At 34.9% G+C, this 13,469-nt stretch overlaps 2 protein-coding genes and 1 non-coding gene across 5 annotated transcripts; all 3 read right to left on the bottom strand.

Moving 5' to 3' along the window:
* Window positions 1-1,491: 1,491 nt before the first annotated feature.
* Window positions 1,492-6,582, bottom strand: nrm (nurim). The gene is made up of 4 exons (XM_023295875.3): window positions 6,375-6,582; window positions 4,538-4,731; window positions 4,273-4,449; window positions 1,492-3,140 (listed from the first exon to the last, which is right to left on the bottom strand). Exons 1-4 carry the CDS (start codon window positions 6,523-6,525, stop codon window positions 2,865-2,867), a joined length of 798 nt encoding a protein of 265 aa, XP_023151643.1. The 5' UTR covers window positions 6,526-6,582; the 3' UTR covers window positions 1,492-2,864.
* On the bottom strand, window positions 6,046-6,118 carry trnak-cuu (transfer RNA lysine (anticodon CUU)). Its single transcript has one exon. It is a non-coding gene; the product is annotated as a tRNA-Lys (tRNA).
* Window positions 6,583-6,940: 358 nt separating the features above from the next.
* Window positions 6,941-9,683, bottom strand: limd1b (LIM domains containing 1b). 3 transcript variants are annotated; one of them, XM_035941831.2, is made up of 7 exons: window positions 9,532-9,683; window positions 9,299-9,400; window positions 8,720-8,787; window positions 8,576-8,638; window positions 8,376-8,506; window positions 7,369-7,420; window positions 6,941-7,096 (listed from the first exon to the last, which is right to left on the bottom strand). In XM_035941831.2, the coding sequence occupies exons 1-7, from the start codon at window positions 9,608-9,610 to the stop codon at window positions 7,013-7,015; spliced, it is 579 nt and encodes a 192-aa protein (XP_035797724.1). In that variant the 5' UTR covers window positions 9,611-9,683; the 3' UTR covers window positions 6,941-7,012. The 3 variants fall into 3 exon arrangements, with proteins under 3 accessions (XP_035797724.1, XP_035797723.1, XP_035797725.1); XM_035941830.2 differs by having other exon boundaries at window positions 9,299-9,448; window positions 9,532-9,625; XM_035941832.2 differs by lacking the exon at window positions 7,369-7,420 and having other exon boundaries at window positions 9,299-9,448; window positions 9,532-9,628.
* Between the last annotated feature and the right edge of the window lie 3,786 nt (window positions 9,684-13,469).

The raw sequence follows: 13,469 nt of genomic DNA, 5'->3' as shown, positions 1-13,469 counted from the left end.
TCAGCAGAGAGAGCTGGAGTTTACCTGAAGCACAAGAAGACTCTTCTTCTGGTTTTACTTCTCATCACTGCAAGGATTCTCAAAAATATTCACATCCCTTAGTCTGCTGAAGCATGCTGTAAAAATAATAAAAAACAATATATATATATATATATATATGTTTATTTTTGTACAATTTACTTCCATTCTCATAACTGGTTTGCTACATTTGACTGTCAAATTACACTCTTTATTTTAAAGATATTTAAATCGGCAAAACTGTTGTTATTTTGCAGATATTTGCCGTCATTTAACCCTCGTGTCGTCCTGAGGGTCAAATTGACCCATTTTAAAGTTTGAAAATGTGGAAAAAAAATATATACTTTCTCAGTGAAAACTTCATTTTCAACAATTTTGGGAAAATTTTGAACATTTTTTGGTGCAAAAAAAGAAATGCTAAAGAAAAAAGTTTCTTTAAAAACATTCAGAAAAATCCAGCGAATTTCGCTGGATTTTGGTTGATTTTTTCTGAATCTTCTTAAAGAAAATATTAGAAGTTTTACTGATATATGTGGAATCACTTTAGATATTTTTAGGATTTTTTGGAAGATTTTTATACATTTTTTTATTTTTTAAATTTTTATTTCTTGCCAAAGTTTTTTAGTTTTTTGTTTCTTTTTTTTTTAAATAAAACTTTTAAGGGAAACCTTTAATGAATTCTGGGAATTTTCTTTCTGAAGATTTTGCAAATTTTTACAAATGTGGGGAATTTTTTGCTGAATTTTTGGATTTTTTCAGACAAGGGAACATTTTTTTTTGTGCCTTGTTAATTTTTCATAATAATGAGGTACATCTAAAATCTATATATTTTTTTATAAATGGTTATTAGTTCTTTTACAACATTTAACTGTAAACTGCAAAAAAAATAGATATTTTACAGATATTTGCTGCTATTTCAAAGAAAATTTATGCATTTTAAAGGTCTGAAAAATGTCAGCCTAAATATATCTTGTTTCTGTTGCTTTACAATTTATTACTGGTAAAATTATAAAAAACAGAATAAATATTCATTGTGATGTTGACCGTAAAATAAGCAAGCAAACAAAAAAGGCCAAATTTGTAAATAATGTCAACATCAAAAATCTGTATTTTTACAAACGGTAATTCTTAATTTTATATTAGACAATAAAATGACACAATTCTTTAATGTACAGATTATAATTACACAGATTTTCCTTGTGTTGAAATCATAGAAAAAATATTAACGTGTTTACTGAAAAAATCTATCTATAGTCCATCTATCTATACTCTATGTATAATCTATCTATCTATCTATCTATCTATCTATCTATCTATCTATCTATCTATCTATCTATCTATCTATCTATCTATCGTTTTATACTATAGATTACCTCTGCGTCATTATAGATAATACCCCGTAAGAACACAGAAAAAACCTAATAACAAATAATTTACTTATTGACTGTAATCAAAAACAGACAGTAAAAAATGTCCAGATGAAAAATGTGTATTTTACAACCAGCAGTTTGTCCTTTTTCAGAGTGTGACTGCAGCTGTTTATTCCATCCTCGTCCATAATTAACAGATGAAGTTCAGAACCTCCCATTAATATCATGTTCTCAGCGTTTACCTGCGACATTTCAGCTGTTATTTAGACAAATATCAAGTGGTTCCTGAATCTCTGCTGCCTTGACAACTAATATTATTAAAAAAACAAAACACGGTGATATTAAAATGTCATGAATCTGCTTCTGCTCTTTAAAAAATACAAAAACAGACAAACAAACATGTCAGTATTTTACATTAATAACACACAGCTTTAAAAACACCGACAGCTCTCACTCACAATACGTATAAAACCAAACATTACAGTACTTTAGGTCAAGAATTAACTGCATTTTTTTGGAAAATAGTGGTTCTCCTCATAATAAACTAACTTGAAATATCAAGAAAGATGAACATAAATCAGACATGAAGTATCAACCCAGCGTGTTCAAGTCCCTCAGCTGCAGGAAACAACTGCAGAAATACATTCAGAGTAACAGAAATGAAACCTCAGTGTGACGAACAATCCTGAAATTAGTGTTCAGAGACATACAGTGTTGGCACATGGCTATAAAAATATCCCGTACCATAAACAAAAACTATTTAGTGGAGTAAAAAAGTAATATTTGGAGGATTTTATTACAAATTCTTTTGTATAAAATCAGTTTAGAACTAATTTTACCTCCTAAATTATTGATTTCTAAGAAATGTTGCAGCAATTTACTTAACCCTCATGTTGTCCTGCGGGTCAAATTGACCCGTTTTAAAGTCTGAAAATGTGGAGAAAAAAAATATATTTCCACAGTGAAACTTCTGATGTCCACATTTTCAACATTTTTGGGAAATTTTTGAACATCTTTTTGGTGGAAAATGCCCTTCAAGAAAACATTAGAAGTTTTACTGATACATATGTAATCACTTTAGATATTTTTAGGAATTTTCTGGAAGATTTTTACTCATTTTTACTCACTGAAGAATTTTCTTGCCAAATTTGGGGGATTTTTTTTTTTAAATAAAACTTTTAAGGGAACTTTTAAGGAATTATTGGAGTTTTCTTCCTGAAGGTTTTGCAAATTTTCAGAAATTTGGGGAAATTTTGCTGAATTTTTGGATTTTTTTCAGAGAAGGAAACTATATTTTTGGTGCCTATAAATGAGGACAACAGGAGGGTTAAAGTAGAGCCACTTTTGGAAACAGTTTGGTGTTTGGGATAAAAACATTTTGTAAATAAAACGCTCCTTTTTCTAAAACCACATTCAAAATGACACAAACAGCAGATATGAGCCTTTCGGAGGATCACAAAGACTCTCAGATTTAAATCACTTCTGCTGCTGCGGTGCTGCAAAGAGCTGCATCCTGCTGCTGACCTGCACACACAGGTAGGACAGATCGTCTCCGTCCAGGGAGTGTGCCAGGGCCAGGTAGGCCGACAGAGTCCCCGCCAGCAGCAGCCGGTCCAGGGATAAGGCCGGCAGCAGCCACAGCACCACACCCAGCTCCACACACACCGGGTGGCGGAGGTGAGACAGGAGGCGGCGGGCGGCAGGAGACTCCTCAGACAGAGGGTCTCCTAACCCGAGACACTCGTAGTACACCTGGAAGAGGACAGACAGATTATTTCACATGTTTTCAGAACCTGTAGCTAACTGTTGAATTAACCCTCGTGTCGTCCTGAGGGTCAAAACTGACCCGTTTTAAAGTTTGAAAATGTGGAAAAAAATGTATTTTCACAGTGAAACTTCTGATGTCCACATTTTCAACATTTTTGGGAAATTTTTGAAAATTTTTTGTTGGAAAAAAGAAATGTTAAAAAACAAGTTTAAGAACATTCACAAAAAAAAAATCAAACAAAATCCAGCGAAATTCACTGGATTTTGGTTGAAACAGACTGAAGACGGCCACAAAGGGGCACAAAATGACCACAAAAAGACCTAAATTTCCCACAATACAGACCAAAAAAGAAACATAATGAGCACAAAGACACACAAAATGGCAAAAAGTGACACAAAATGTCTCAGTGAGACAGACAATTATCATATAAAGACACAAAATTATGAAAGACACAAAATAACTACAAAAAGTTGCAAAATGACCACAGACACCCAAAATTATCACAAACAGACTGAAAATTGCAACAAAAATGCACAAAATGACTACAAATAGACCAAAAATGGCCACAAAACGGACTGAAAATGACCAAAAAAGACATAAAATGAGCAGGTCATGTGACACACACAATCCAAACTATTTCTGAATAAACTCATTTTATTATTGTTCAGCTAATTAGAAGGTGATTGTTATTAGATTGGGACAGTTTAGTTGACATTTTAGTGATATCCAGTCATTTTTATTAATAAGTGATTGTTTCCATAATAAATAATTATGGAATTTGTAAAGACGTGATCATAATGAACATAAAAACATTGGTTATGTTTTACTTTTAATAAAAATGTGTGCAAGATATATCCCATGGACTTCAGAAGTCCCTCAATTATATATTGACCTGCACACATTTATGCATCATAATGGGAGTTATGCTCCTTGTTTACAGGTGAGGCCAAGAACTTCTAAAAGTCTGTCCTACAGTCATGAACAGAACGTATGTGTCATGGCAATCTTAAGTTTCCAACGACTCCTATAACTCTGAATCTTTAGTGATGGAATCAGTGAAACTCATGCGTCTTTCTTATTTTGGTTCTCCTGTACATTTATTAAAGCTCTTCCTACCTGCTTGATGCCCAGCAGCTCTGGGTAGTCAAACATCATGAGGATGCTGCAGATGATGGCCCAGCAGAGGAAGTGCAGCGTGAAGCAGAGCAGAGGGAACCAGATGTTCCAGGGTGCATGATGGACCGACCACAGACAGGGGGCGCCGGTCACAGGCTGCCAGTAGCGCATTAAAATCTAAACAGGAGAGGGAATAACGATGTATTCTGACATATGTGGGGCGGTTTAATGAAGCAAAAAACATTTCAGGTGTGTGTTTGTGTACCTGGAGGGCCAGAGCGGTAGTGAAGCAGTACGCCGTCCTGTTCAGGGACCCAAAGACCGACTGGAGAACCTGTTTGACCGGAGACCAGGCCAGCAGACTGTGCTGTGTGGTGAAGAGAACCAGCAGACCCAGATCCACCAGCAGAGACGTGAGGACTGAACTGTCCTGCAGGGCCTCCGACCACGGAATGGAGTCTTTAGAGCGGGCAAATATTGTTATTTGACTTCTGTTGGGCTTTAATGGGGGTTTAAAGTTCACATATATGACAATTAAATAAAAATATATCAACAATCTGCCCAGTTTGGACGACAGTTGTGCATATATACTGGATTTATTAGCCACTATTATACTGTATGAACCCATAACAGAGCTCAATAAACCCGTATCAACACATTTTATTAACAGAGAAAACCTGATGTTCATAAGAGTTTAGCAGCAGGACAGCAGCAGTGCATCCAATGAGCCACTGAGAACACACAAGCAGTGTTCACAAGCACTCAAGCGTTAAAAATGCCACAGAAATATGATGAATAATCTTCTAACACAGGGGTTCAAACTCATTCTAGCTCAGGTTAGTTTCATATTCAGCTCAATTTCTTCTCCAGTGACCAGTAAAATCACAGCATAATAACCGATAAATAACCACAACTCGAAAATAAACTCAATTTCACCAACAGTATGCCTCAGTTTATCATTTACACATTACAACTTACAAAATAATACAAAAATAAGACACAAGATGACAAAAGTCAGACAAAAAAGACACAAAACAACAAAAACAAGACAAAAATATTACAAAAACAAGACAAGAAACAACAAAGACAAAATATTGCTATAAAAATATTATATAAAATTATAAAATTATTTTTTTATATATATATATATATAAAAAATTATATTTTATTTTTTATTTTTATTTTTTATATATATATATATATATATATAAAATAACAGAGTTTTTAAATGTACAAAATATGAATAATTCACAGTTTTGAATGTGTTGATATTACATTAAAATGAAATAAGACAGTTTTTTGGTTTGCTGCTGCACAAGGGGGAATCTGTTCAATATCAGCAGCACTTATTTATATCTCTTGTTCATTTTTATTTGAGGTCCCTACATTTTTGCACTACTCTCTGCTGCTGTAAAAATTTCCAAATGTGGGATTATATGCACAGTTTTGCACAAATAACCACATAAATGTGTGCTTTTTATGTTTCCCTTCCACTGGACATGCCATGTTGTGGTCACTGTGCATCTTTAATGTCTTTTTAAGGTCCTTTTGTGTCACATTAGAGATATTTTACATTTCTTTGGAGCTGTTCTATATCTAATCTAAAAAGACAAATGTGGAGAAACTGTTCTCAGAAAGCTGAATTTGCCCTGAGTTGAATTATTGTTGTTAAATGCAATGGAAGTAAAACATTCTAAAACCTGAAACTGACCAGAGAACGCAGACACACCTTAAAACAGTCATCGTGTAGTGAAAAAAAAAAAAAAATGTTGTCGCCCAACGTGGGGCTCGAACCCACGACCCTGAGATTAAGAGTCTCATGCTCTACCGACTGAGCTAGCCGGGCACTGACGCCTACTGGCCGAAGGGGATCATATCAATTGTGCCACTCATTCACTGCCAAAAGTTTACAAACTTTGATGGTGTGTACAATATTTTGGCAGTAAAGCACCTTGTAATGACTTCAAATGATTTTTAGGCATTAAATTATTTCTCTTCACGGAAAACAAGTATAATTGGTGTCCATTCAGTAGTGTTTCTAACTCCTCCGGGGCTGGCTAACCTCTGCTGGCCGCCTGCCCGCAACTCTTACGGCGGCTTACCTCGGCACAGCGTCGTCTCTCCGGTGATGTTGTGGTAAATGGCCCGAAACGACACGAACCGGATGAAGTCCGCACCGGAGATGAAGACGAACGCAAAGTTGAGCAGAGACGCGGTGCACAGAGCCCAGCCTCGGACGGAGCCTGACGCCATTTCAATCAGGGGTTATCTTCATTTGGCTCCCACAGTTCCGGGACGGAGGTTTGTGTCGGTACCGGAAGTAAACACACGGTGGCGCTGACAGCTGCAGCAAATACACATGCTTTTAATTGTGTTGAAATATCTATTATTATGTTGCTTTTGCAAATTGTCTTGATGCTGTTGTCGCTTTAAGAAACACGCTTGAAATTGTTGCTGAAATGTGATTTACAAACACACACCAACATGTTTAAAAAGTTCTCTTTTTGTCTAACTGAAATATAAATAAAGGCATATCTATCCATCCATCCATCTATCTATCTATCTATACTGTAGTGGACAGAAACAAAGCAAAGATCTTGTCATGGCTTTGAAAGCCATTAAATAACCTCTAGGACACAAAACTAACACATGGAGAGAACAACAATGGTTAAGACTGCTTGCAATGACTTTATTAAGATCAGAAATTGTGTAAAATGCTATAAATAAAGGCTGCTGGTCCTTAAGTGAGGTTAACTTCACCGCTGTAGCACTCTACGTGGTAGTTCTTGTTGAATGAAGCCACTCGAATGGACTCTGTTGACCCCTGAAACAGTCAGAAAGAACAGCACAAACATCACTTTATGGTCAAATTGGAGACATTTTTGTCTCATTTAGATCATTTTCTGTCTCATCTTGTTAAATTTGGTGTCTCTTTGGGTCATGTTGCATCTCTTTATAGTTATTTTAATTCCCTTTAGGTGATTCTGTGTCTCATTAAAGATACTGTGCATCTCTTTGTAGCTGTTCTATGTCTAATCTAATAAGACAAAGGGAGAGAAAGTGCTGTCAGAACGCTGAATTTGCTGTGAGACTCACTTCAGTGGGCAGTATGGGCTTCCTGCAGGCAGCACAGCGGGGCGCCTGGACCCTGAAACCAACAACAAGTCTCACTGAAAAGGTCACAGGAACTGAGGAGACTGTGGAAGTGACTCGTCTCAGAGAACCAGAGTCCCCTTTTTTCTCCTGCATGTGAGCTATAGAGCAGAGATGTCCAACATGCGGCCCGCGGCCCAAATCCAGCCCTCAAAGAGTAAAAATTCCACAGAAGACATTAACTGCAGATTGGAAATTAGCGAAACTATAGATTTAAAATCATTTCTAGACCATGATAAGATGTTTTCATCATAAAGTAAAATACTAGATTGTTTGTTTATTATTTTGTCGTTTTATGTCTCGTTTTGTTGTTTTTTGTCTGACTTTTGTCATTTGTTTCATGTTTTTGTCGTTTTGTTTCTCATTTTTGTCATTTTGCGTTTCCCTTTATTTGTTGCTTTTTGTCTCGCTTGTGTCATTTGTCCATATTTTTGGCACCTTGTCTCACATTTTTGTCATTTTGTGTCTCATTTTTGTAATATTTTGTCTTGTTTTTTTGTTTTTTGTCTTGTCGTTTGTTTCTCGTTTTTGTCATTTTGTTTCCTTTCTGTCTTGTTTGTGTTTTTTGTGTTGTTTTTGTCATTTTGATCATTGAATAAAATACTACATCGTTCAGTTCCAGATGACTAAATGTTGTGTTCCTTTGTCGACACTCTGTGATCTGGAAGTTGTAATGTGGAAATGATAAACTGAGGCTGAATGTTGATGAAACTGAATTTATTTTTCTTCAGAAATTTCAGATTGTTCAGGATGTTTTGCAAAAAGATAATTCCTTAAATGTGAACATTTTCAGAATGTAACTAAAACAAAGGAAACAGGAGTTGTGGTTATTTATAGGTTATTATGCTGTGATGTTACTGGAGATCAAACTGGGCTGAATGTGGAACCTGAACTAAAATGAGTCTGACCCTCCTGCTCTAGAGGGTTTGGTCCGTTGTTCTGTTCATCACCTGTGATAGTCGCTGACGCAGTAAATCCTGCAGTCTGAGTCCACAGCGAAGCTTTGACCCTCCAGGTTCTGTCTGCAGACGACGCAGCAGAAGCAGGACGGGTGGTACGATTTCCCACGAGCCTGCAGGACCTGAACATACCAAAATGAACTCTCAATATTCCCACATGTATGCACATTTATAAATGGACAAACACTCACCAGGTCTGTGACTAAATATCCACAGCTGTTACACACTTCTACACATGGATGGACTCCAGAGAACTGCAGGAAATAAGAAATTCATTCCTTCAAAATAATCATGTTTCTGTCACATTTTGACCCATTAAAAGATGACACACTCACCATAAAGTCCTCCTCACAGTAGATCTGGCCTGAAACGGTATAAAATGGGTTTCCACTCAGCTTTTTACCTGATATGAAACAGATTGTAGACATGCACAGATGCAAGATTACAGTGGTTTTAGGTTTTTTAACAAAATTCAAAGTGTTCTGCACAAACAACAAAAACACAAACAAGTAAAACAATAATTTTGTGTCTCTTTATGGTCAAATAGTAGATATTTTTGTCCCGTTCTGGTCATTTTTTTTTAATCTCTTTGTTGTTGTTTACATTTTGTGGCATATTTAGGTAATTTTACAACTTATTTTAGCAACTTCTGTGAGATCATTTTGTGTCACATTTGAGATATTTGCATCTCTTTGTAGGTGTTCTGTCTTATCTAATCCAAGACATTCCATAATAACAGTAGCTTTACTTGAACAATGTTATTCTTAATAAAATTTAAAGTGTTTTGTCCAAAAAAGCACGAATAAGCAAAGAATAAAAAACAAAGTGGTAAAAGCTCAGAATAAAACAGCAAAAACAGTAAAGTTACATGAGTTAAAAATCACTTTGCACATTTTTGTTTTAGGTGAACTCACTGCAGACGCTGCAGGTGAAGCATGCGTCGTGGAACAGCTGTCCCATCGCCCTGCAGGCCGTCCCTCCACCCACCACCGCTTTACTGCACCTGCTACAGCTTCCTGAAGGCCCGACATGCAGCCAGAGGTAGAAAAACAACAACGTAAAGCCTGACAACACATTCACACAGCCTGAGTCAGTGTCATCCTGCAGCAGAAAGCAGCGTCAGACGTTTAACATCCAGAGTTCTCACCAAACTGAAGGCTGCTGCTGGGACTGGGGTCCATCTCCTGCAGGATTCCTCCAGTTGTCTGGTCCGAGTGTCTGAGCATCTAATTTTATGTGGCGTGCAGACAGCTGTAAGAGGAGCTGCTCTCCAGTTTATGGACGCTACATTCAGACCCTCTGACTCCTCAGGCTGGGTGGCAACAGACGAAGACAACTGTGAAGTCTGAACTCCAGAGCAGAGTATTGATATTAAATCTGCTTCATAAAGAGTCATTTTTCCCTATAAATGGAAATAGAAATAAAAGTTAAACATCCAGTAAAAGTGTTTTTGGAAAAAGGTCAATGAAACATCAAAATTAAAGGTGTTTATTGTGCAGAAACATTACTTTCAGAGCATTATATGGCAATATTGTGTGTAATTATTGCTCTTTTCATAAAGTGCAGCTAATTTTAGATCATTTAAGTGCTGCTGCTTAACCCTATAAAACCCACTGTTGCAAAAATACAACTGTTTTATTTTGTAATTGTTATTTTCTGTTATTTATATATACATATATATGTATAAATATATATATATATATACACACACTTTTTTGTTTTTTTATTTACTCATTTTTCTCTATGTAATATATATTATATTTTATATATTTTTATATATATTCTACTAAAAAATAAGTTATAAATATTTTATAATTTTTGTTTTATTTTGTTATTTTTTGCTAAATTGTTTTTGTATATTTGGGTCCTATAATGTTTTAAGCTGAAATAATTTCTGTGCTGAGTCCCTTTGTTTGAAAATCTGTTACTTTCTGTTGCTTTTTGTGACTTTCAAAAGTTATTTATTGCCAATTTTTTCTGGTTCTGAAACTCTAATAAGAGAGTCCAGAATTTAGAATATATTTGAAAGTAAAATGAGAGATGAAATTTGTTATAGAAGTACAAAAAACAAACCACAGAAAACTTATATGGGCCGTGAAACTACGGGTTCCTGAACACCACGCAGATTGATAAAAAACTGATATCTGCTTTCAGATTATTCTCTTTTAAAATACAGACCTAAATAAAGCATTTGTGCTTTATTATGATCAGCAAGCTGCCTGTGCAGATCCAGAACATCAGACAGCAGCTCTAAAACCTTCAGTCTGATCATATTTCTGGTGTTGCTGCCTCCATGTGGCCTCTTCAGTCTTTTATCCTTTAAGTCTTTCACTAAACCAGACCTGAGAACGCTGAGTAATAACGCTGAACGCTTCAGAGTGTTTTTATTGAAAAATGTCATCCGTATTTAGTTTTTATTCTTGTTTAAATAAGACAATCAATTCAGCTTTTGGCCTTGACTATGGTATTTTTCTCTTTTTAGTGGTGTTACTTTAATTTAAATCTCATGTTACTACAGATGCTCTGTAAAATAATAATAGTAATAATATTAACATTAAAAATTATGATACTACTACTACTACTACTACTACTACTACTACTACTACTACTAATAATAATAATAATAATAATAATAAAATGCATAGTTATATCTCCTTAAAAAACTTTTAGTTTAGTTACTTGGATAAATTGCAAAAAAAAATAAATCTTAAAAAAATGTGAATCTGGTGGTGATGGTTCCAGAAAAAATGGCAAAATAATGAAATATTTAAAAACAGTGACAATGATGAAAATTATCTGTAAAATTATATAATTTATAATAATATTTTTATCTGATTTAAACACTGTAAAATTGTATAATGCCATGATCATGTATGGTAAAGGAATGAATGAGTATTTGTTAATTTTTTGGTATTTTTTAAAATAATTTTTTGACCTTTTTTTTTTTACATAACTTTTCTTTCAAACAACAACAATTATCTGTAAAGTAATTATGTTTTTTTTCCTGATTTAAATACTGCTTTAAAAAAGTATTTTATAGTCAAATGTTGTAAAATAAGAAACTACTGTTTATTTTTTTAAAGAAATAATATTTACATTATTTAGCTGTGGAAAATGTCCACAACAAAAACTGTGTTTTTACAAATGATAACTAATTCTTTTTCAGTGTAAAATCACACTATATTACTGTATTTAAATGAGCTAAAAATATCTATATCTTATAGATGCGTGCTGTTATTCTGACTGTTTTTACAGTTTTGAATGTTACAGTATTTTAACATGACACTTTTTTTTAAACAGATGCAGAAAGAAGTACAAATGATGAATGTTTGAACTTTTCAGTTCAATGTGACACATTAATGGTGTATCATGAGGCTCCAGACGCTGCTGATGGTCTCAATCAGCTCCTCTGCAGATGATTCGCAGACAGAAGCTTCCTCCATGAGTCCGTCTGCAGCACGTGTTCGAATCCTCGGATCTAAACTCAACAGCTGCTCCGTCCTCTACGCCCACGCTGCCGTCAGACCGGTTCAGCAGAAAACCCCAGGGTTGTTTGTATGTTTCAACCTATAGGAGAGAGCTGGGGGCTGAACTGCTCAGACAAAAACAGAAAAGTTCAGACAAATGGAACTTTTTACTCTTTTTATTCCTGTCTGTTGTTAAGTTTTGCCATTTCAGTTGGACTTTACAGGAGAAAATGATCAAACTGAGGCTAGTTTAGTCTTCATCTGTTTGTTCAAGGTGGATTTTTTTTAGTTAAAGAGGTTCAGAGATGAACATCTAAACCAGTGGTGTCAAACATGCGGCCCGTGGGCCAAAAGCGGCCCTCCAGAGGGTCCAATCCGGTCCTCAAAGTGGAAATAAATATACATTTTAAATAATTTCTAGACCATAAAAAGTTGTTTTCATCATAAAGTAAAATACTAGATTGTTCTTTTGCCGTTTTGCATCTCATTTTTGTAATATTTTGTCTTGTCTTTGTTGTTTTTTGTCAAATTTTTGTTATTGGTCTTCTATTTTTGTCATTTCGTTTCTGTTTTTGTAATTTTTTGTGTTCCTTTTGTCTCACTTGTGTTCTTTGTCCATTTTTTTTGTCTTGCTTTTGTTTCTTGCTTTTGTGATTTTTGGTCTCATTTGTGTATTTTTTGTGTCATTTTTTGTCGTTTGTCCATTTTTTGTCGATTTGTAACTTTTTTGTCTCTTTTTTGCCATTTTGTGTCTCATTTTCCTAATAATTTGTCTTGTTTTTGTTGTTTTTTGTCTGACTTTTGTCGTTACTCATGTTTTTGTCGTTTTGTGTTTTTTTTTGTCTCGCTTGTGTTTTTTGAACGTTTTTTTGTTGTTTTGTTTCAGGTTTTTGTCATTTTTGGTGTCATTTGTGTAATTTTTTGTCTCGTTTTTATTTGCCCATTTTTCTTCAGAAATTTCAGGTTGTTCATAATGTTTTGTAAAAAGATAATTCCTGAAATGTCAACATTGTCAGAATGAACTTTTTTTGCACTAAAACAAAGGAAATATTTGGAGTTGTGGTTATTTATAGGTTATTATGTTGTGGTTTTACTGGTCCCTGGAGATCAGATTGGGCTGAATGTGGAACCTGAACTCAGACTAGTTTGACACCACTGGTCTAAATCCTGTAAAAGTGGAACACCTCGGTGTGTTTATGGCCTCAGGTAGGTTTGAGCAGGAATGTTTCCACGTCATGAGACATGTGGAGGCAGGAGGAATCCTCTGAAACTCTTACTGTTCTTCACTGATCTGCTACCAGCCTCACACACGGTTAATCGCATTTTCATCATCATTTTAGTGTGAAAAAATGCAGCTGACCAGGACAAACCTGATTTCTGAATGTAAACAGATATTGCTTATTTTCCAGCTGTCACTTCAAGGACTTTAAATTCCCCTTAAATTCAGTTTAAACTCATTTAAACAGTTTAATTCCTGCAGTTTACCTCTATAACACAATCGTGTGTGTTCTTATTTCAAAATCCAGCGAATTTAGCTGGATTTTGGTTGATTTTTATGTGGATGTTGTTAAGGAAAATATTAGAAGTTGTACTGATATATATGGAATCACTTTAGATG

This window comes from Amphiprion ocellaris, chromosome 15 (assembly GCF_022539595.1).
Source record: "Amphiprion ocellaris isolate individual 3 ecotype Okinawa chromosome 15, ASM2253959v1, whole genome shotgun sequence".
In the NCBI taxonomy this organism is placed as follows: Eukaryota; Metazoa; Chordata; class Actinopteri; family Pomacentridae; genus Amphiprion; species Amphiprion ocellaris.
Note: the sequence above shows the minus strand (reverse complement) of the source record. Positions and strands in the feature narration are given on the sequence as shown.